At 42.7% G+C, this 24,743-nt stretch overlaps 1 protein-coding gene across 11 annotated transcripts in view; it reads left to right on the top strand.

The window, feature by feature from the left end:
- AHI1 (Abelson helper integration site 1) overlaps window positions 1–23,457 on the top strand; it is a 180,989-nt gene extending 157,532 nt beyond the window's left edge. For 10 of the 11 annotated variants that reach the window (XM_043511021.1, XM_043511019.1, XM_038394768.2 and 7 more), the window contains 2 exons: window positions 12,443–12,522; window positions 22,126–23,457. In XM_043511021.1, the coding sequence (XP_043366956.1) occupies window positions 12,443–12,522; window positions 22,126–22,339 (294 nt within the window). In that variant the 3' untranslated portion in view covers window positions 22,340–23,457. Of the gene's footprint in view, window positions 1–12,442; window positions 12,523–22,125 lie in introns of those variants that run through there. The other variant, XM_043511022.1, reaches the window with a different exon arrangement.
- Window positions 23,458–24,743: the final 1,286 nt, after the last annotated feature.

Raw genomic sequence — 24,743 nt, 5'->3', positions numbered from 1 at the left:
CGAAACATACCCAGTTCTTTTATGAGTGATTGTTCACGTCCATTCCAATTAGGTGTGTGCATGCCATGTGCACGGACGTCGGAAACTTTTTCCCTTAGCAGCTCCCGTCGGAACGGCAGGGGAGCCCCCTAAAGTGGCACCCTCATGGCGGTGTACATATTAGCCTGCCGGCCCAACCCCCCCTCAGTTCCATCTTAGCATCCATGGCGGCATTGGAACGTTCTCTCCCTCGTACATAGTTATCAGTTAGTTATCAGTAGTTTAGAAATCCTTTGTTTCAGGTGTCTGGAAGCTACTTCCAGCACCAGCCTTGGGCTGCAGGGCATGCTGAAAGCTCAGGGTTTTAAATCTTGCGGCACGTGCCGCAAATGTGTGCCCAACAGCGACCCCATGACTCCTGCCTCCGGTGTCAGGGAGAGTCTCACCAAGCTGAGCGCTGCAAGATCTGCAAGGCCTTTAAGCCACGCACCAAGAAAGAAAGAAAGAAAGACTTTCGCCTTTCATTCAGCTCGAAGCATCCTACCTCTCAGGAGAGCAGAATGAGCTTGCGGATTGCCTCAGCAGGTCTTACCACATGCACAAGTGGTCAATCAGGTCAGACATCAGACAGTCAGTCTTCCAGAAGTGGGGTTATCCCCAACTAGACCTCTTTGCCACCAAGAGCAAAAGTCAGTGCCCTCAGTTCTGCCCTTTCCATAACCACAGTCTGGGTTCATTCTTAATACCATGGGGCGGGAGTCTGAAATATGCCTTCCCTCCTATCCCGCTTGTCCACTGGGTCCTCCTCAAAATTTGCAGAGACAGGGTGACAGTAATCATGATCGCCCCATCTTGGCCCCGTCAGCATTGGTTTACAACCCTTATAGAGTTGTCTGTGGAGGCTCCGATTGACTGCCCCTCCACCGAGTCCTGATCACACAGGACCACGGGCGCTTCCTTTACTCAACCTGCAATCCCTGCACCTCATAGCGTGGAAACTGTGTGGTTAAATTCCACGGAAAGACAGTGCTCTTAGTCGGTGAGGCACATTCTTCTCGGCACTAGGAAACCTTCCATTAGGGCGACCTACCTGGAGAAATGGAAAAGGTTTTCCCGTTGGTGTGAACCCAGTCGCCTTCAACCGCTCCAGGCTACCATCCCAATTATTCTAGAATACCTCCTACACCTTAAACATCAAGGTCTAGCCCTTCCTCCATCAGAGTACACTTGGCAGCTATTTCAGCTTTCCATCCAGGGGACTCTGGGCGCTCGGTGTTTTCTAATCCCATATTGGGCCTTTCCTCAAAGGTCTGGAAAGGGTGTTCCTGTATTCTCGCCCACCTTTCCCAACCTGGAACTTGAACTTGGTCCTCTCCAAACTCATGAGCCCACCATTTGAGCCCCTGGCCTCTTGCTCCCTCCTCTACCTTTCTTGGAAGGTGGCATTCCTGGTGGCCATTACATCAGCGAGGAGGGTGTCCTTGCTGAGGGCCCTCACCTCTGAACCACCTTACAGAGAGTTTCATAAGGACAAGGTGCAGCATAGACCTCACCCTAAATTTCTCCCCAAGGTGGTCTCCCAATTCTATATGGGTCAGGACATTTGCTTACCGGTGTTCTTTCCAAAACCCCACAAGAGCCCGAGACACCGCAGCCTGCACATCCTGGATGTCTGGAAAGCCCTGGCATTCTACATAAAGCGAACAAAACCTTTCCGCAAGTCAACCCAATTGTTTGTCGCCATAGCCGACAGAATGAACGGTCTTCCTGTTTCATCCTGGATTGCAGACTGCATTCGCATGTGCTATGAGTTGGCAAAGATTCCAGCCCCAGCAATCACGGCCAATTCAACCAGACCACAGGCATCTTCGACAGCCTTTCTGGTTCAGGTCCCTATCCATAAGATCTGCAAAGCTGCCACCTGGTCTTCAGTACACACATTTACAGCCCACTATGCTATTAACCAACAGGCCATGGATGATGTGGCCATCAGCAGAGCTGTTCTCCAATCATTCCATGACTCCTACCCTCCTCCTATGGTAAGCTTGGAAGTCACCTAATTGGAATGGAGGTGAACAAACACTCGAGGAAAAGGTTACCTACCTTTTCGTAACTGTTGTTCTTCGAGATGTGTTGTTCACGTCCATTACAATACCCACCCCCCTTCCCCTCTGTTGGAATCAACGGCAAGAAGGAACCATGGGGGGTTGGGCCAGCAGGGTAATATATAAACTGCCATGAGGGTGCCACTCTAGGGGGCTCCCCTGCTGTCCAGATGGGAACTGCTAAGGGGAAAAGTTTCCGATGTCTGTACACACGGCGCGTGCGCACCTAATTGTAATGGACTTGAACAACGCATCTCAAAGAACAACAGTTACGAAAAGGTAGGTAACACTTTTCCTTCAGCCTTCGCTCATATGGCTTGTATTCCATCTCTTTGATCATCTTTGTTGTTCACCTCCTTTCCAGTTTCTCCACATCCTTTCTATACACTGCTGACCAAAACTGGACACAATAATTCATCTGAGATCTAACCAGCACTGAGTAGAGTGGTATTATCACCTCCCATGACTTGCATACTAGACCTCTGTTAATGCACCATAAAATTGCATTTGCTTTTTTTGCAACAGCATCGCATTGCTAACTCATGTTGAGGTTGTGATCCACCACAACTCTCAGATCGTTGTCAGCAATGCTGCTGCCAAGCCAGTTATCCCACATTCTGTATTTGTGCATTTGGTTTTTCTCCCCTAAGTGTAGCACCCTACATTTGTGTGTGTTGAATTTCATTTTGTTGTCTATAGCCCAGTTCTCCAACTTATCAAGATTCCTCTGAAATTTAGCTCTCTCCTCAAAAGTGTTGACAACTCTCCTAGCTTTCAGAGTGGTAGCCGTGTTAGTCTGTATCAGCAAAAACAACGAGGAGTCCTTGTGGCATCTTAGAGACTAACAAATGCCCAAATAAATTTGTTAGTCTCTAAGGTGCACAAGGACTCCTCATCATTTCTCCTAGCTTTGTGTCATCAGAAAATTTGATCAGTAGGGATCTGGCCTGCATTCCATGTTCCTAGATGATTGGGGGAGAGAAACAGTGGTTTAGATTTGGGGCAGTGGACTGGGAGCTGGGGGATCGACTAGGACTGGCTGGGCAAAGAGACTGTGAGCCAAGGGGGGAGCAGCTGGGACTGGAAGCTGTGTTAGGGGAGACTGGGAGCTAGTGAAGGAAATGGGGGTAGGACCAGGAGCTATTTGGCTTTTGGGGGGGATAGGAGGAACAGTGATGCCAGATGAGGAGATTACAGTAGGATCTGGGGGAGAGGTGAAGACTGGGACTAGGAACCAGTTGTGGGAAGGAGGTGGTGGCAGGGGAAGGAGAATCTGACAAGGAGCTGTAGTATAGGGGCAGAACTGTCAGACTGGGCAAAGAGACTGAGACATGGAGTCAGGGCAGGGGAACATCTGAGATTAGATGAGGAGCCCAGGAAGGAAGACTGGGTCTGGAAGCCAATAGCAGGAGAGGAAACACAGATTGGATGAGGAGCCAAGAGGGGGGAAATGGGTCTGCTGGGCAAGGAGACTTGCACTGGAGTGGCATGAGAGGCCTGAGTAGTGGAGAGTGGGACAAGGTGCCAGGTATGGAGAAGAGAGACTTGGGACAAGGACAGGTTGGAGGGGACGGGACAGAAGAGATCAAGCTTGGGGGAAACAGGCAGAAGAATCTATTCCCCCTCGAGGACATTCCCCTACAGATCCTTGAATGGAACCTAAGCTCCCTGAGTCTCAGGCTTCCTCTACTCTCAGCAACTGTCTGTGAAACCCATTTGCAAAATGTGTGTCTTATCCCTCTCTAGTGTTGGTCCCCATAAAAGATGACACCGTAGTGATGCTATCAGTTACACCCTTAGCTGAAGTGGCAGAAGCCTTTGCTGTGTATCTAAATGTCCCAACCCTGCTGATGAACTACAGGGGTGTTGTTATGATACCATATGATGGAATTTGTTTTTCAGTTTGTGTACATACTCATATGGGTAGTCTATGCCATATTCCATGCCGCCACATCTTCACTGCTATTTTTTACTTCTGCACACCACCACAGAAGCTCATTAATTTCTCATGAACAACAGGGAGACTGATTACAGATTAGCTGTAGCTCACGAAAGCTTATGCTCAAATGAAATTGTTAATCTCTAAAGTGCCAAAAGTACTCCTTTTCTTTTTGCGGATACAGACTAAAGTGGCTGCTACTCTGAAACCTGTCAGTTTTGAAAGCATTTTGTAGTGACAGTAATAAGATCTTTAATTACATGAGGTTAGTTTGACCTCAGTTGTATGCAAGATATTGGAACAAATTTTGAAAGAGAAAATAGTTAAGAACATACCAGTATGTGGGATAAAATATCAAATGGTTTTACAAAAGGTAGATCATGACAGACCAGCCTGATCTCTTTCTTTGAGAAGATGAATTGATTTTTATTTTATTTTTTTTAGACAAAAGCAATCCAGTAGATCTAATCTACCTTAATTTCAGTAAGGCATTTGATATAGTTCCACATGGGAAATTATTCATTATATTGGAGAAGATGGGGGTTAATATATGACTCAAGAGGTAGGTAAGGAACTGGTTAAAGAGAGATTACAATGAGTCATACTGAAACGTGAACTGTCAGACTGGAGAGAGGTTATTAGAAGAGCTCCTCAACGATCAGTCTTAGGACCAATCTTATTTAACATTTTCATTAATAATGTTGGCACAAAAAGTGGGAGTGTACTAATAAAATTTGCAGATGACACAAAGGTGGGAGGTATTGCCAATGTGGAGGAGAAGTGGAATATCACAAGCAGATTTGAATGACCAAAAAACTGGAGTAATAGAAATAGGATGAAATTTTATAGTGCAAAGGGAAAGGTCATGCAGTTAGGGATTGACAAATATTTTTCCTATAAGGTGGGGATGAATCGGTTGGAAGCGACAGGAGGAGAAAGACCTGGGTGTATTGATTGATCACAGGATGACTATGAGCCACTGATGTGAGGCAGCCATGAAAAAGGCTAATGCAATGGTAGGATGCATCAGGTGAGGTATTGCCAATTAAGATAGTAAAGTGTTATTACCGTTGTACAAGACACTGGTGAGACCTTTGGTATAATTACATTGCTCAGGGGTGTGAAAAATCCACACCCTGAGTGACATAATTATGCTGATCTTAACCCCCCATATAGACAGTTCTAGGTCGGTGGGAAAGTTTCTCCAGCTGACATAGCTACCGCCTCCTGTGAAGGTGGAGTTATTAAGCCAACAAGGGAGCTCTCTCCTGTCGGCTTAGACTGTCTTCACCAGATGTACTACAGCACTGCAGTTGCACTGATGTAAATTTGTAGTGTAAACCTGCCCTAAGAAAGGCAAATTCAAACTGGAACATGTGCAGAGAAGGGCTACTAGGGTGATCAGAGGAATGGAAAACCTACCTTAGGGGATTTAAGGAGCTTGGCTTGTTTAGCCTAACAAAACGAAGGCTGAGGGGAGATATGATTGCTCTCTATAAATGCATCAGAGGGATAAATACCAGGGAGGGAGAGGAGTTATTTAAGTTAAGCACCAATGTTGGTACAATAACAAATGGATGTAAATTGACCATCAACAACATTTGGCCTGAAAAGTTTCTAACCATCAGAGGAGTGAAGTTCTGGAACAGCCTTCCATGGGGAGCAGTGAGGGCAAAAAATCTAACGAGTTTCAAGACTGAGCTTGATAAATTTATGGAAGGGATTATATGAAGACACTGCCTACAATGGCTGGTGGCCGATCTGTTACTGCTAGTAACAAAATATCCTCAACAGCCAAATATGGGACAGTAGATGGCAAGGACTCCGAGTAAGAACAGACAGTTCTTTCCCAGGTGTCTGGCTGGTGGGTCTTGTTGACATGCCCAAGGTCCAACTGATCACCATATTTGGGGTTGGGTTTCCCCTGGTCAGATTGGCAGTGGCCCTGGGTTCTTTTAGGTTTTTTTGGTCTCCTTCTGCAGCATGGGACAGGGGTCACTTGCAGGTTTAAACTAGAGTAAATGGTGGATTCTTTGTAACTTGAAGTCTTTACATCATGATTTGAGGACTTCATTTACTCAGCCAGAGGTTACGGATCTATTACAGGAGTGAATGGGTGAGGTTCTGTGGTCTGCAATGTGCAGGAGGTCAGACTAGGTAATCACAGAAGTCCCTTCTGGCCTTACAGTCTGAGTCTGTGCTATTTTTTCCACACGACTGCAGCCATATTTACTGCACAGGATGGATCCAGGATCACTGACAAGTGGGAGTATCTTTGAGTGTATTTGCATATCCCATCATTATAATCTTTACTATCATGGGATTTATTTGTTTTCTTTGTATCATCAGCTAGTCCTCACCAGCACAGAACCCTTTTAATTCCCCAGGAACGACAGGAAGATCACTCGCGTGCAGATTACTCAGCTTTTAAGTTTAACAAAAATGTGATTTTTAAAAATATGAAGAATACTGTATCAGACAGAAGTATGATAGAACGTCGCTAATCAATACTCGGGGGAAAGGCCCACTGTAGATTGGTGAAGCTTTATACTAGAGAGTTTTGAGTTTGGGGAAGAGACATTAGCATTGAGGGCTAATTAGAATTAATATATATTTATAATGTATTTCAGGGAGTGACCAGGAGGTGATGGTGGTGTTGCCCCATGTCTCATGGAGAACTAGATATTACCCACACCACTCAAGAGTCTGGCAGAATCTCATTTGGCTGTGTTTCATTCTGAAAAACTCAACAATCCGTTTTTGGACTAGGTTCGCATTTTGCTGCAGTGTAGTTTAGTCAGGTTCTCTTGTCTTGTAAAGCAAGATGTTTGATTGCAATATTAACAGAGTTAGGAGAGAGATTCCGTTATAAAAGATTGCTGTCTGTATTTTCCTTTTTTGAAAATATGGAAAATGAAAAACCTTAACTTCTTTCATGTGAGAAACTCCAAGAGAATGACTTGGCCCAGTTCTGACTACAAGAAAAGGGAGTGTAAAAAGGAAAAAATAAACATCAGGAGGGTGTGAACATTGAAAAATGTAGCAATCACTCATAGTTGCACTCCCTTTAATGCACTCCATTGTATATCGTTATCAGACAGTGACAGTATGTTTCCTTCTTTTGTGTGCAGTCCCAAATTTTATATTATGTTAATGTAGATTTATGTGTAAATTTAACACAGAGAGGCTTTTTTCTGTCATAACCAGTACTCTTACACATTCATACACTGACTGGGTATGCTATTTTCTAACACTGTGATCCTGTCTGCACTGGCCAAGGAAACTGTTAGGACCTCTTCACAAGTCATGTGTGGTGATGGCTCATGTCTGAACATGGCTCTTGTTAGCAATGTGCATACATTAATTCTCTGGCCATTAGGGGCTTGATACTGCTCCCATTTAAGTCAGTAATAAAAGTCTCATTGATATGGAGGGAGCAGAATCAAGCCATAGAATTAGGAGCTTACATGTCTGTCTGTTTACTTTGCTTTAATTAATGTTATAGGGAAGCATGATCTAGTAGTTTGATTAAAGTCCAGGGCTGGGACCCAGGAGATCTGCCACAGACTTACTGTAAGGCCAGTCATTTAACATCCGTGCCTCAGTTTCCCCAGCTTCAGAATATGGATGATAATACTTGACTGGGAAGTTGTGAGGTTTCATTCATTAATGTTTGTGAAGGACTTTAAGATCATTGATGGAAAGCTTTATTATCCCTGCTGATAAAATTTGTGGATGACACAGACTGGCAGAGTGGTAAATAATGGTGAGGACAGCACAGTCATCTGGATCACTTGGTAAACTGGACCCATTCAAATAAAATGTATTTTATACATTTAGGAACAAGGAATGCAGACCAGATCTATAGAATGGGGAACTGTATCTTGGAAAACTGACTCTGAACAGGATCTAGGAGTCATAAAAGACAAATAACTCGACATGAGTTTCCAGTGCAATGCTGTGGCAAAAACGGCTAGTGTGATCCTTGAATGTATAAGTAGGAGTAGGGAGGTAATTTTAACCCTGTGTATAGCACTAGTGAGACTAGACTATTGTATCCAGCTCTCATATCCACATTTTAAAAGGATGTTGAAAAATTGGGAGGGGGTGCAGAAGAGAGACACAAAGATGATTCAAGGGCTGGAGAAAATCCCTCACAATGAGAGACTTAAAGGAGCTCAATCTGCTTATCTTATCAGAAAGAAGATTGAGAAGTTACTTGATTACATTGAATAAGTACCTATAGGGGGAGAAAATATTAACTACAAAAGGACTCTTCAATCTAGTGGAGAAAGGCATAACAAGAGCCAATTGTGAGCAGAAGCCAGATAAATTCAAATTAGAAATAAGGCACAGATTTTTAGTACTGAGGGTGATTAACCACTGGAACAAATTACCAAGGGAAGGGGTGGATTCTCCATTTCTTAATGTCTTCAAATCAAAACTGAATGCCTTTTCTAGAGGATATGCTTTTAGCCAAATACTAAAAAGAAAAGGAGTACTTGTGGCACCTTAGAGACTAACGTTTGTTAGTCTCTAAGGTGCCACAAGTACTCCTTTTCTTTTTGCGAATACAGACTAACACGGCTGCTACTCTGAAACCATCCAAATACTAGTAATTGGGCTCACTACAGGGTGACATTTAAGGGCCTGTGATATACAATAAGTCAGACTGGGTGATATAATGTTCTCTTCTTGCCTTAAATGCTATGAAAGTATTGAAGAGTAAAGTTATTATTATTATTATTATTATTATTTCATTTTATAATAGTGAAGCAAGCCTAAGTTGTACTTTATAATAAGATCATATTGCCTTGAAGGCAATATTTGTTTTCTCTTATTTGTTTAAATTAGAGGTGGCATGGCCATGGTATACCTCATCTATTAATCCATACAAATGCTAATCACCAGTTGGCAGGCTATCAAAAGTTGTCCTTTCTTCCTTGACATCTCTCCCAGAAGGTGCTTGCTGACTTTGAGTGCTATTTCCAGTAGTTACATCACTGTGTCATCCATTCAGGAGGATCTGAAGGGCATATTCTCTGCCAATACTATTGGTGGCTCTAGAGAGAGGATTTCAAAGAGAGTAATGTCAGAGAAAATGGCACAGCTATTTTCTGGAGAGATGAGGGTTGAGAGTGAAATGTGAGATTTACGAGCAGATAAGAGTAGCTGGGTAGGTCCATCATGATCTCTAATGTAAATCACTGGGTGTGGTGGGGTGAATTTAATAACTAGAGTTGTTTGAAATGTCCAAAATAAAACACAATGGAATGGGTTTTGCTTAGTTTCATTTTGAACTCAAAACATAACTTGATTTTGTTAAACTTGGACCAAGCTTATTATTTTTTTTTATTGGATGAGTTCACTTTAAGTCCACGCTTCTCATAAGCTACCTGGAAAAACTTTTTTCAACTTAACCTCTTGCCCTCCTTCAGGCTCCAGCGTCTGAAAATCTCCATGGAGAGCACTATCCAATTTTCAGAGATTTGCCTGTTGTCTTTCTACCCACCCATCTTATCCCAGAAAGATTTTTTCTAGGGTGCAGAGCCCTGTCAGTCTGCGGCAGAGAGACAAGAAAGCTTCCTGTTGCCACCATTATGTTGTTACACGTGGAACAAGAGATGCCCCAAACTCCTTTGCGTGGTTTTTTTAGCTAAATGTGTAAGGCACTGTGGAGTTTCTTTGGCCTAAATGTGTCTATACTGCAAACAGAGGTGCAGTTGCAGCTGAGGTAGACATACCCACACTAGCTTCACTGTGTACAATCCCACCTGGAACCATGGGTATGTACTCGCATTGCTAGCCTGTTCCAGGGTCCATGCCAGTGCATCATTGCTGCTAGATTCAAGCTAGTGAGGGTATTCCTATTCAAGCTGTAGTCACACCTCTGATGGTCATGTGGAATTACCCTAAGCGTGCATCTATACTGCAGCTGAAAGTGGTCATTTGAAGCTCAGTAGATGTACGTGTGCTAGCTCTGTTTGAGCTAGCATGCTAAAAATACCAGTCTGGCTGCAGTGGCTTGAACTAGCTGCTCAAGTACCATCTGAAATCCTCGGTACATACTCAGGTGGCTAGCCTAAGATGGGTTTCAGAGTAGCAGCCGTGTTAGTCTGTATTCGCATTGCTGGCACATGATGGCATATATCACTTTGGTAGATGCGCAGGTGAACGAGCCTCTGATAGTGTGGCCGATGTGATTAGGCCCTATGATGCTGTCCCCTGAATAGATATGTGGACAGAGTTGGCAATGGGCTTTGTTGCAAGGATAGGTTCCTGGGTTAGTGGTTCTCTGGTGTGGTGTGTGGTTGCTGGTGAGTATTTGCTTCAGGTTGGGGGACTGTCTGTAAGCAAGGACTGGCCTGTCTCCTAAGATCTGTGAGAGTGATGGGTCGTCCTTCAGGATAGGTTGTAGATCCTTGATGATGCATTGGAGAGGTTTTAGTTGGGGGCTGAAGGTGATGGCTAGTGGCGTTCTGTTATTTTCTTTGTTGGGCCTGTCCTATAGTAGGTAACTTCTGGGTACTCTTCTGGCTCTGTCAATCTGTTTCTTCACTTCAGCAGGTGGGTATTGTAGTTGTAAGAATGCATGATAGAGATCTTGTAGGTGTTTGTCTCTGTCTGAGGGGTTGGAGCAAATGCGGTTCTATTGTAGAGCTTGGCTGTAGACAATGGATAATGTGGTATGATCTGGATGAAAGCTAGAGGCATGTAGGTAGGAATAGCGGTCAGTAGGTTTTCAGCTGTGCATCTACCAATGGCCATCATGTGCCAGCAATGCCCCTCTGCCATGTACATTGGTCAAACTGGACAGTCTCTACATAAAAGAATAAATGGACACAAATCAGACGTCAAGAATTATAACATTCAAAAACCAGTCAGAGAACACTTCAGTCTCTCTGGTCACTCGATTACAGACCTGAGAGTGGCTATCCTTCAACAAAAAAACTTCAAAAACAGACTCCAGCGAGAGACTGCTGAATTGGAATTAATTTGCAAACTGGATACAATTAATTTAGGCTTGAATAGAGACTGGGAATGGATGAGTCATTACACAAAGTAAAACTATTTCCCCATGTTATTTCTCCCCTCCACCCCACCCTGCACTGTTCCTCAGATGTTCTTGTTAACTGCTGGAAATGGCCTACCTTGCTTGTTACCATGAAAGGTTTTCCTCCTTTCCCCCCCCCCCCCCCGCTGCTGATGGCTCATCTTAAGTGATCACTCTCCTTACAGTGTGTATGATAAAACCCATTGTTTCATGTTCTCTGTGTGTGTATATAAATCTCCCCACTGTATTTTCCACCGAATGCATCCAATGAAGTGAGCTGTAGCTCACGAAAGCTTGTGCTCAAATAAATTTGTTAGTCTCTAAGGTGCCACAAGTACTCCTTTTATTTTAGCCTAAGATGCTGTCCATGCTGCGATGGCCATACTGCTATTTTTTGCAAAAGGGCTTGATCAGAACTAGCATGTGTATATCTGCCTTAGCTGGGAATTACACCCCCCCCCCCAGCTGCAGTGTAGGCTTAGCCTAAGACTTAGTACTTCAGTTGTGGAAGTAAGTGCTGCATGGTGAGAGGTATGTGTTGCATTCTAGAATAGCTTTACTGAGTAAGATTTGGAGAGAGAGAGTGAAGCAGCAGGCTTTCCAGTTGTGCCCACTTCTCTCCTTCATGAAAATTTAATAGTAAAGAACGGCCACTAGAGGCCTGTGAAGACTCTAGGAGGAAGAGCAGGCAGTAGAGTCCTCTGCCTTGGAAGACTTCAGACCTTGGGAGGAGGAAGTTACAAGCCACATTGAGCCATTCCTTCCTATTCCTAAGAGGAGTTCTTGTGGTAAGGGAGTACCCCAGTCCTATTTAGGAGTTGAAGAGGTTTATGGATGTGAAGTGCAAACTGGGCTGACACTCACTGGTTTCATAGGAAACTAGAGAATTTTGCATGAATTCACGTTGAGTTTTGAGTCTGTACAAACCCTAACCTCCAAACGAACCTGAAGAGATTTGAACCGCTTCGAACAAAATCTGCTATGAAGTGAAGCAGGCAGCTTTTGCACTAGTTAAGGCTGAGATGGGATGACTCCTCAGCATTCTTTAGTTACTAATTCAGTATCTGACATAAATTTAATCCCTTACAGACTATGTGCATTTTAAGATTCATTCAAGCAAAGATTCATAACCCGTTGTTTTCGCCACACACCTGAAAACTGTCTTTGTTTGCAAGGAGTTGTTAAGCAGGGGGCTGTTTCCTTGTTTTTAACCACATAGGAGTGAACACTTCATGGCTGATAGACATTCTTTTTTCAGACTGGGTATATTCTCTCCTTATTCAGGAAGCTGGTGGCTTTTCAATGTACATGTGTTAGCCCCATTGTCTTTCTTCTTTCTACCTTCCTGCTTGTTTTCTTTTGCAGATGTCAGCAGTCATCACCAAGTCAGGGGACCTGAAATTTATCTCAGAGCATGACATAGATATAGACTCACCTGTGACACAGTAAGCAACAAATCATTCAAAGCAATTTGCAGTGTTATTTCTACAACTCCTCTTAGGAAACCGAGATATTTTCTGGGGGGAAGGGGGGAGGTTACTTTGTTCTTTTAAGCGAGACAGCAAAACAAGAAGTTAAAATTAGGATAATTGGTCTAGCGAAGTGTTTAAGAAAAATAAAGTGAAAAGGAAATAATGGTTTGTTGTACTTTTTTGCATAGGTATGTTACAGAGGTACTGTAAGGAGTATAGTGTAAGGGAGTTGAGCTGTAATCCAGAGGTGCAGGGTTGCCATGAAACATCCCTTAGCTCTTTTGATTAACCCATATTGTTATGAGCTGCCAACTACTTTTTGCACCTTCTAAGAATTAATTAATGTAAATTGAATGAGTTTGTCACATGTAAGGAAGACAAACAAGCCAGCATCTTTCATTATTACATTTGTATTTTGTGTGTGTGTGTGTGTGTGTGTGTGTACATATACATGTAGCTACACAATGTGTGAAACTTTGAAATAAATAAAATCTAAACATTTTGCACAAGATTTTCCGTGTGGATGCATAAATACTTGCTTTTCCATGTCATCTTCGTGTTATCCTAACCGTTATTTGAAGTATCTGCATTCATTTATTTTTGAAGAATACCTAGAAAATACTTATGTTCCTTGTCATTAACTTTTTTAGCTGATACATAAATGCAAACCTTCTACTGAAAGGGAGAGCTGATCATATAATAACCTATGCTTGAGTGTTAGAGATGGTTTTATATATCTAATTTTAACCATGTCTCAAAACCGTCATTGCTAGGGCTCCTTCTTTGTGTCTAGATTCAGTTAAATGGTTAAGGGAAACTTTGCTTAACACTCATGTGCCATAAGAAAAGGGGCTGTACAACTGCACCGTGACAAAATATGAGGTTGCATTTTGAGCATAGTTGTATTAAAAGGATTTTGTTCAAGAAGAAAATGCATGGTTAGGAGGAGTACAAACAAACTTGATACAGTTTTTTAAAGACAGGACTCGGACCACGGTATGACAGGACTGCATAATTAAAACTTCAGCAAAGGTGATGTTTTTTTTTACCATCTTCAGAGTAGTGTAGGACCAGGGATTTATGAAATATGGAATTCACAAAGAATATGATCTAATTCAGGGTTTGGGGGCATTACTAGGTATAAAATGTTCATTTAAAAGAGAAGTAAACACATCATGAGAGTAGCTCACATTAGCAATCTGGTTCAGATGCTGGATCTGGGAAATAAAAAGCCTAAGGGTACGTCTATACTACACGCTGGATCGGCGGGCAGCGATCGATTCAGCGGGGGTCGATATATCGCATCTAGTCTAGATGTGATAAATCAATCCCCGAGCGCTCTCCCATCGACTCCTGCACTCCACCGCCATGAGAGGCGCAAGCAAAGTTGGCGGGGAAGCAGCAGCAGTCGTCTCACAGCAGCGAAGACACCGCAGTGAGTAGGTCTAAGTACGTCGACTTCAGCTACGTAACTTAGATAAATTTTCCCTCCTCTTCCCTCCCCCCCCCGCCCGTGTAGACCAGGCCTAAGAAACCTTTCAGCTGCAGTTCAGAAAGATGTTGGATGCCTGAGTCATCAGAATTTAAATTCTAGCAGTCTCTCTTCCTGCGCAGCAGGGAATAGGCATGTCACAGAGATGCCACTCCAAACATGAAAGGGACTGAATGGCATGCTACTCAATGAGGGGGGGAAGACAATAACACAAAATGTGGAAATGGCAGAGGTGGCTTAATGACTTCTTTGTTTCGGTTTTCACCAAGAACGTTGGTGGCGATTGGATGTCTAACATAGTGAATGCCAGTGAAAATGAGGTAGGATCAGAATCTAAAATAGGGAAAGAACAAGTCAAAAATTACTTAGACAAGTTAGATGTCTTCATATCACCAGGGCCTGATTAAATGAATCCTAGAATACTCAAAGAGCTGACTAAGGAGATATCTGAGCCATTAGCAATTATCTTTGAAAAGTCATGGAGGACGGAAGACATTCCAGAAGACTGGAAAAGGGCAAATATAGTGCCCATCTATAAAAAGGGAAATAAGGATAACTGGGGGAATTACAGACCAGTCAGCTTAACTTCTGTACCCAGAAAGATAATAGAGCAAATAATTAAGAAATCAGTGTGCAAACACCTGAAGATAATAAGGTGATAAATAATAGCCAGCATGGATTTGTCAAAAACAAATCATTCAAACCAACCTGATAGCTTTCTTTGACAGAGTAACAATCCTTGTGGGGAGGGGGGAGTGGTGTGTGTGGGATATCTTGACTTCAGTAAAGCTTTTGATACTGTCTCACATGATCTTCTGATAAACAAACTAGGGAAATACAACCTAAATGGAGCTACTATAAGGTGGGTGCATAACTGGTTGGAAAATCATTCCCAGAGAGTAGTTACTAGTGGTTCGCAGTCATGCTGGAAGGTCATAATGAGTGGGGTCCCACAGGGATCGGTTCTGGGTCCGGTTCTGTTCAATATCTTCATCAATGATTTAGATAATGGCATAGAGAGTACACTTAACAAGTTTGCGGATGATACCAAGCTGGGAGGGGTTGCAAGTGTTTTGGAGGATATGATTAAAATACAAAATGATCTGGACAAACTGGAGAATTGATCTGAAGTAAATAGGATGAAATTCAATAAGAACAAATGAAAAGTACTCCTCTTAGGAAGGAACAATCAGTTGCATACATACAAAATGGGAAATGACTGCCTAGGAAGGAGTACTGCAGAAAGGGATCTGGGGGTCATAGTGGATCACAAGCTAAATATGAGTCAACAGTGGAACGCTGTTGCAAAAAAAGGAAACCTCATCATTTCGGGATTTATTAGCAGGAGTATTAAAAGCAAGACACAAGAAGTAATTCTTCTGCTCTACTCAATGCTGATTAGACCTCAACTGGAGTATTGTGTCCAGTTCTGGGTGCCACATTTCAGGAAAGCTGTGGACAAATTGGAGAAAGTCTAGAGAAGAGCAACAAAAGTTATTAAAGATCTAGAAAACATGACCTGTGAGAGAAGATTGAAAAAACTGGGTTTGTTTAGTCTGGAGAAGAGAAGAGAAGACTGAGAGGGGATATAACAGTTTTCAAGGACATAAAAGGTTTCTATAAGGAGGAGGGAGAAAAATTGTTAATCTTAACCTCTGAGGCTAGGACAAGAAGCAATGGGCTGAAATTGCAGCAAGAGCGGTTTAGGTTCGACATTAGGAAAACTTCCTAGCTGTCAGGGTGGTTAAGCATTGGCATAAATTGCCTAGGGAGATTGTGGAATCTCCACCATTGAAGATTTTTAAGAGAAGGTTGGACAAATGCCTGTCAGGGACAGTCTAGATAATACTTAATCCTGCCTTGAGTGCAAGAGACTGGACTAGATGACTGCACGAGGTCACTTCCAGTTCTGTGATTCTATGTCATTACTGTCCTGCATGGGCAGGCAGCAGTGCTGCAGAGAATGTTAGTTCTCAGGCTTTGAGGATGCTGAGGCCATTTGAACCTGATAATAGGAGTGGGAGAGACACTCCGGCTACACCTGGACAGGAAGGAGCTAATTTAGAAGGGAAGGGGATTAAATTAAAAGATGAGCAGGCAAGTTTTGTACAGTGCTAGTTTCTCAGGGACACGTTAGGGTTTTTTTAAACCTTTAGTTTTCTTCCTGATGTTTTGCCTTTTCTAACAGGTTTCAGAGTAGCAGCCGTGTTAGTCTTTATCCGTAAAAAGAAAAGGAGGACTTGTGGCACCTTAGAGACTAACAAATTGATTTGAGCATAAGCTTTCGTGAGCTACAGCTCACTTCATCGGATGCATGCAGTGGAAAATACAGTGGGGAGATTTTATATACACAGAGAACATGAAACAATGGGTGTTACCATACACACTGTAATGAGAGTGATCAGGAAAGGTGAGCTATTACCAGCAGGAGAGCGGGGTGGAGGGGGAATCTTTTGTAGTGATAATCAAGGTGGGCCATTTCCAGCACTTTACAAGAACAGTAGGAGGGGAAATAGTTTTACTTTGTGTAATGACACATCCATTCCCAGTCTTTATTCAAGCCTAAATTAATTGTATCCAGTTTGCAAATTAATTCCAATTCAGCAGTCTCTCATTGGAGTCTGTTTTTGAAGTTTTTTGTTGTTGAAGAATAGCCACTCTCAGGTCTGTAATCGAGTGTCCAGAGAGATTGAAGTGTTCTCTAACTGGTTTTTGAATGTTATAATTCTTGATGTCTGATTTGTGTCCATTTATTCTTTTACGTAGAGACTGTCCAGTTTGGCCAATGTACCTGGCAGAGGGGCATTGCTGGCACATGATGGCATATATCACATTGGTAGATGCGCAGGTGAACGAGCCTCTGATAGTGTGACTGATGTGATTAGGCCCTATGATGGTGTCCCTTGAATAGATATGTGGACACAGTTGGCAATGGGCTTTATTGCAAGGATAGGTTCCTGGGTTAGTGTTTTTGTTGTGTGGTGTGTGGCTGCTGGTGAGTATTTGCTTCAGGTTGGGGGACTGTCTGTAAGCAAGGACTGACCTGTCTCCCAAGGTCTATGAGAGTGATGGGTCATCCTTCAGTATAGGTTGTAGATCCTTGATGATGTTATAGAGAGGTTTTAGTTAGGGGCTGAAGGTGATGGCTAGTGGCATTCTGTTGTTTTCTTTGTTGGGCCTGTCCTGTAGTAGGTAACTTCTGGGTACTCTTCTGGCTCTGTCAATCTGTTTCTTCACTTCAGCGGGTGGGTATTGTAGTTGTAAGAACGCTTGATAGAGATCTTGTAGGTGTTTGTCTCTGTCTGAGGGGTTGGAGCAAATGCGGTTATATCGTAGAGCTTGCCTGTAGACAATGGATCGTGTGATATGATCTGGATGAAAGCTGGAGGCATGTAGGTAAGTTTAGCAGTCAGTAGGTTTCCAACATAGGGTGGTGTTTATATGACCAATCCTGCTGTCAGGGTGCCAGTGCCTGAGATGATGGGGCGTCCAGGATTTCCAGGTTTATAGACCTCGGGTAGCAGATAGAATACCCCAGGTCGGGGTTCTAGGGGTGTGTCTGTGAGGATTTGTTCTTGTGCTTTTTCAGGGAGTTTCTTGAACAGATGGCGTAGTTTCTTTTGGTAACCCTCAGTGGGATCAGAGGGTAACAGCTTGTAGAAAGTGGCATTTGAGAGCTGCCTAGCAGCCTCTTGTTCATGTTCCGACCCATTCATGATGACGACAGCACCTCCTTTGTCAGCCTTTTTGATTATGATGTCAGAGTTGTTTCTGAGGCTGTGGATGGCATTGTGTTCTGCACGGCTGAGGTTATGGGGCAAGTGATGCTGCTTTTCCACAATTTCAGCCCGTGCATGTTGGCGGAAGCACTCTATGTAGAAGGCCATTCTGTTGTTTCGACCTTCAGGAGGAGTCCACCCAGAATCCTTCTTTTTGTAGTCTTGGTAGGACTACAAAATCAGTGGCATTGCTATGGGTACCTGCATGGCCACACAGTATGCCAACATTTTTATGGCTGACTTAGAACAACACTTCCTCAGCTCTCATCCCCTAATGCCCCTACTCTACTTGCGCTACATTGATGACATCTTCATCATCTGGACCCATGGAAAAGAAGCCCTTGAAGAATTCCACCATGATTTCAAAGGTCGTCTTCCCCCCCCCCCCATCCGCTCTCCTGCTGGTAATAGCTCACCTTTCCTGTTCACTCTTGTTACAGTCTGTATGGTAACACCCATTGTTTCATGTTCTCTGTGTATATAAATCTCCCCACTGTATTTTCCACTGTGTGCATCAGATGAAGTGAACTGTAGCTCACGAAAGCTTATGCTCTAATAAATTTGTTAGTCTCTAAGGTGCTACAAGTACTCCTTTCCTTTTTGCCTTTTCTGACATCATGGGGAGAGCTGCTTTTGAGCCTAAAACAACATTCTTCTCAAGTTCCTGTACCCTCTTGAAAGAAACAGGAAAGCAGCCAGTTGTGCATGTAAATATAGCTGCAAAGAAAGAGATTGTGAAGTTATTCCACACAAAAATTCATGTCTTAGACAAGAGTTCAGTCATGAGAGACTGATCTGTGGGTCAGAGTCCTTGAAAATACATGATCTGAACTGGATGCCAAGATTCATGATTTCTTAAGACAGCAGTGCCTACCTTGTTGAGACAGTATGGAAGAATAATGTTGTTCATGCATTTCTAATTGTTCTTCGACTAGCCCCTGCACTTTTCCACTCATGGGACGCACTGGAGTACAGCTCCTGGTGGTGGAACATTTCATAACAGTTTCCTCCGAGTGCTCTTATGCCCCCTCCTCTCCTGCCTTCACTGTTCCTGAATCTTCTGAGAGGGAGGCTATAAAAAGGAGTCATGGCACTCCAGCCACCTCAGTTCCTTCCAAACACAGAAGCAGAAAGACCAAGAACCTCTCCAGATTGATCCATCCTCTTTGAGAACTTGGTGCCTTAGTTAGAATTTTTTTTTTTTAGTTAGGATTAATATTAGAAATTTTAGCTTATTCATTTTCTTTATTAAGAGTATTTCTTTTTTTAGTTTTTATTAGATCCAACACCTCAGTTTAGGTGTCTATGGCAGATCTGAAGATGACGAGACCAGGGTTTAAGAGTTGTGCCGCTTGTCGTGCTGTATTCCCACTTTGGATGCCCATGCCAGGTGTCTGGCTTTCTTGGGGGAAGGAATGCTCTCCTGCATGGTGCGCAGTCTGCAGCACCTTCATCCCAAGAGCTCACAAAGAGCGTCAGAGCCAGCACCAAGCCTTAGTACTTCAGGAGGCATTAGCAGCCAAACCCTACCCACCTCTGTGAGTGCAGAGAGGCCCATGTCAGCCCCTACCCCCTCAGGCAATAAAAAGCTCAAGATGCTGCTGAAGGTAATGTCTTCTGCTCCTTCAGTGAAAGCAAAGCCTTCAGTACCAAAGGATCCTAAGCCATCAGATCCCAGTTCGAGACACAAATGGAACCCCATATGTGTTAGCAGAGCCAGTCCTAGTGGGAGCACCCCCTTCACATCCAGCATCTCTGTTCCAAATAAGATTGAGGTGAGATATGGCACCTGTTAGCAGGGCTGAGCACCATTCCAGATCCCTCTTGGATCCTTAGGTCAGTTATGAAAACACCCGGGGCGAAAGGTTAAGGCTATGGCACAGTGAAAATGCCTATAGAACTGTCATGCCCCTAATGCAACAACAATATCAGTTCTGGATCTTGGTTCTGACTCCTTGGTGCCATCAACAGAGATCAGATCCTCAATCTAACATTGAATTAGATTGTGACAGACAGGTTGAATTACCATTGCGGTTCCCAAGAAAGCATATCAGGGCAAATGCTACACTGATGCTCTACACAGTTCACATAGATACAGACCATGCTCTTACCCCAGTAGGTACTATGATAAGGAACCTGAAGCAAAATATTGGCAGGACTGGCAATTCCCTCCTTGTGCCAGATGACCTTACTGGTTCTCACCTAGGTGTTAGGGGGATGGTGAACACACTTGTCCTTACAGGGATCAGTCCCCTCATAGAGGTCAGGGGAAGCTTCATACATTGAATCTTCTGCTCCCATATCAATCTGCATCACTGGGTTATAGGACCCTCTCCCATCAGTAGTCCTAGAAACCCTTTCAGAGAAAGAACCAATGGGACCCATGAATTCCAGGACACACATCTAGAGCCTGCTGATGAGACCTCTCCTGATGATGACGTAGAAGTTGCTCCAGCATCTTCCCCATCAGAAGATGCCATTCAGTTTCATGAATTGTTGGTCACAATGGCTTCGATTTCAGCTCTAAATTGCAGGAGTGGAAGATATGCTACATGGAACTCTATACACATTTACAAAACGTTATGCAGTAGACCCAGCCTCCCATTCAGATGCTCATTTTGGTACAATGGTACTTCAGTCATTATTTAATTAGGACTCCACATCCCACCTTCCTTACATGTCAGAACTGCATATCAAATTATTCCATGAGTGGGGATGTACACAGGCCACTTGAAGAGTTGAAAATGAAGGTCACTCACATGGAACTGGAGATCTTAAAGATGGACCCTGAATGTTCACAGTCCCTGCCTACCTTCCTATTTTCTTCGAAGTGCTAATGTAATCTTGGACCTTAGGAGGAGGTGGTAGAAAGAGTTGTGGTGGCCAGAGTGCCTTGCCCCTTTTTTATAGCCTCCTGCTCAGAATGTTCAGGATCGGTGAGGGTGAGGGCGCTCCACCAGGCACTGCTGTCAAACATTTTGTGCTCAGAGCCATAGGCATCGACTTTTTTGGTGCTCTGGGGCTCAAGCACCCATTGGGGGGGAAAAAAGGGGGAGTGCTGAGCACCCACAAGACACCAGTAGGTGGCAGGAGCATATATATGGCACACAGTGAAACCGGAAGGCGGAAAGTACCTACTGGCAAAAACAGAAGTCAGCACCTGTGCTCCGAGCTGCACTGCTAGCACATCCCAGGGGTGTGGATGTGCACAGTCCATCTCAAAAGAACTCCGTTTACAGGAGAATAACCTTCATTTCTTTAGCAAGATCACCATTTGAAGGGCTTGCATATGAAAGCATATTGCACTAGAGCAGTATCACCAACATCAACTATTGTTCTGCCTTGCAACTTCCCGGGCAGCTACATGAAGCTCTTTATGTGCTTTGGACTTCAGTCATCCACGCTTATTATTTATTCATTTGTACTGTGGTAGCACTTGGAGTCCTGGTCATGGACCCAGACCCCATAATGCTGAGTACTATGCAAACACAGATCGAAGAGATGGTCCCTGACCCAAAGAACTTACAGTCTAAACTAAGTCATTATTTAAGTAAGGTTACATCAACTTCTGCCTAGAACAGAGGGTCCATGACTTTGCCTTGATGAGAGTTGCAGCGCTACAATGCACTCAAATTCCTGCTCCATTTGCAGGTCTGCAGATGGCCATCGCAACCCATTATTGGGTGGCAGCAGTTGGGGAGGGTACATAAGGAAACTGGCTTGATCCATGGTGTGTTTGGTGCTTATGTGAGGTGCCCAGTACATTAGTGGACATGAAAGCAGCTTGTATTTCTGTAAATACACCCTAGTTCAGATACTTAAAATGACCAAATGAGTTATTCCACTTTGCATGATTTTTCTAGAGTGGGTGAATAAATAAACAAACCAGGAATCTCTCTTTGACTGGAATATTGTAGAAATCAAAGTTGGAGGATGACAAATATTCTGTAATGGCTCTTTGAAAGGGGCCAGAGGGTTGGTAATTGGAGACTTTTAAAATAATTAAAGTTATTGATTACTCAAGGCTCTAGTTAGTTTTAAAAATCATGGGCAGCTGTCATCAAACAGGACCGTTAGAACATACGTTGCAATGGATTTGGAATGGAGACTACCATACTTGGTTCTAGTGCTTTTGTCTGTTTTGGTTCTGCAGTAGCTCAGTAGTACTTACAGCTGTTTCACCACTATACTCAAGGGGGAAAAGCAGGCAATCGTTTTAGCATGTCAGCTGTGGTTGGAAATAGCTCTAAACTTTCGCTAATTCTGTATGTTTCTTATCCTCCTTCTCTCCCCCTCCCCCAACAGAGTTACGAAGAAGAAGAAAAGGATACTGAAGAATGAAACAATAGAGAATCAGCCAAATGTAATGGCTGTTGACACCCTTGCATCATCAATTACCACTAACAGCATTGAAAACAAACCTAGAACACATGGGTTAGAACTGAAGCAGAAGAAAAGAGCAGTGAAAAGCTCAAGTGCAAGTGGAAAGACAAATGTTGCCTTTGAGCCTGACAGTTGAAGTGTAGTCATCATTTAACTCCAGGTATAGGTGTCGCATTCAGAATATTATATGCAAAAAATGGATTTGAATGGGATTTATGCTGAAATGATGATCTCACTTTCAGGATAAAAAAACATTGAAAACCAAAACATTAAACATAGACAAACACACACAATTCCTCCATACGCCTGTCAAGACATGCCATGTCATATAGAGCCTAATTCTGCAAGGAACCTGGCACCTCCAGCTCTTACTGATGTTAACAAAATTTGAGTATCCAGCAGTTCACAGAATTGGGCTCCTGGACAGTTCAAGCATGAAGTTTGGCTTTCATATTTCCCAAAAGCAGCATTTACAGATGCATTCTGAAATAATCTAAATCCCGATTCTGCTACCTTTCTCATGCTGACTAGAATTTTACTGTTGGAAAGATTCCCACTGACTTCAATGGGCTTTGGATCCAGGCCATTTTTGAGCATGAGCAAAGGTGGTAGATTGAAGTCCAAAGTTGTTAGTACTCTGTGACCTAAAATTAAACAAGCTTGATCACAATAGAAGGTTTTGTGTTAGCAATTTTGATTTTCTTGCAAGTAAAAATAAGACAGTATTCTGTAGGTAGCATGTGACCACTCTGAAAGAATCTTACACGGGTCTACATGAAAACACACTTTTTACGTCTTACTTTTGTTGAGTATTCACTTTGGACTAGATTTTGCAACCCTTGTTTATATTGGTGAACACCTACTCATGCAAGTATATTGACTTCAGTGGAACTACTTGTAAATAAAGCTCACCAACATGAGTAAGGATTGGAAAATTCATCTTTTTGGTACATTGATTTTTAAAATGAAAGCTTTTTATACATATATAAATGTGCACTAAAACTTTGTAAAACTCAGTTTTTGCTGCACTAAGAGCAGCATTGCCAAATATATTTTACTTTATTTTGAAGAAAGGTTTCATATCAAAATGGGTAGTTTATTTTATGCTGTATGTAGTATTTATTTCCTTTATATGTTTAGTTTATCTAGTTTTGAAAATAATGGCACTATGTTGTGAACCATTATTAATTATTTCAATAACTTCTTATAATACTATCATTTTACATTTTACATTAAATGAAATACTTTCCATCAGTTAATGCTGGTATTTTTTCTGACTGATGGTATCCAGTTTATTTTTACTCTGCTAGGAAAATCTTCCCCCTCCCCCTCTGAAGCAATAAATAACATAAAATTAGAAAACCCTTATTTAGTAGACAGGGCACTTGATTCCATTAAAAAAAGAAGTGAGAATAACCATGTTGGGCACTGATGTGTGAAATGCACCCAGATGCAAAGAACTAGTTGCCATATATTATAGTGTCATCCCTGCACACGTTTTGAAGGCATAAAATATGTAAACATGTTTCGGTTGGGTAAAACTCCCCAGGAAAAAATCTTTTGTTCGGGGGCATTGTTAAGGGCTCTGTTTGCCCTGTGTGTGTGTGTGTGTGTGTGTGTGTGTGTGTGTGTATATGCAAATCCCATATTATCCTAAACAGGAGTTACATATGTGCACTGGGGTGATAATGAACTCCTATGTGTATGTTTCCCTAGCCATGTATTATAAAAGCATATTATTCCTGTGTTGTGAAACTGCTTAATATTTTATCCTGGCTTCTTGTCTAGCTGCTGTTGAAATACAGCCCAGCTGCCACTTCAGTGAGGTGTGTGGGATTTAATGCTTTATGAAAGGAAAACATCAGCATCTTATGACTTTAAAAATGTCATCGGTCACATTTAAAGATGAGGGCAAAGCATGACATCAGGCTACACCACTGATGTAAGGGTGAACAGAGCAGTAGCCAAGAACTGGGTGCTCCTTTGGAAAGCCTAGTAAAATGTTAATTTGGCATTGTGGATGCTGAAGATAAAAATAACACTTCAGATACACACCAGAGATAAATGGTAGTTCTAATCAAAGGCACAGTGCCTCCTTTCATGCTTGGAACTAGGGCTCCAATTATGTTCACTGCTCTGAAGCTAAACAGAGCTGCTTTGCCACACTTTCCAAATTGAGAGAGGAGAGGCAGAAGATGTGTCTTCCAAGGCATGGTTCCAAATAACAGTTAAGCGGAGAAATCAAATAGAAGACCCAACATGAAAATTTATGGAGTTGGAAATATACTTTTAAAAACTGTTTCGTTACTAGTCTCATTATTACAGAATCACTGGCTTTATCTGCATTATCCTTTTCTCCCTGCCTCATGAAGGTTAGGTTATTTTACTGTTTTGTATTCCTTCAGTGCAGTGTTAGAGCAAACTGCATTTACTTCAGAGGAAATGAGAAAGAACAAAGATCTGCATTTAACAAAACAACACTTCTGAGCCTTTTTCAATATCCAAATTAGGAGAGTCAGATTAAGATTATTATTAACCTT

Source organism: Dermochelys coriacea, chromosome 3 (assembly GCF_009764565.3).
Source record: "Dermochelys coriacea isolate rDerCor1 chromosome 3, rDerCor1.pri.v4, whole genome shotgun sequence".
Classification (NCBI taxonomy): Eukaryota; Metazoa; Chordata; order Testudines; family Dermochelyidae; genus Dermochelys; species Dermochelys coriacea.
This window is presented reverse-complemented; position numbering and strand designations above follow the sequence as displayed.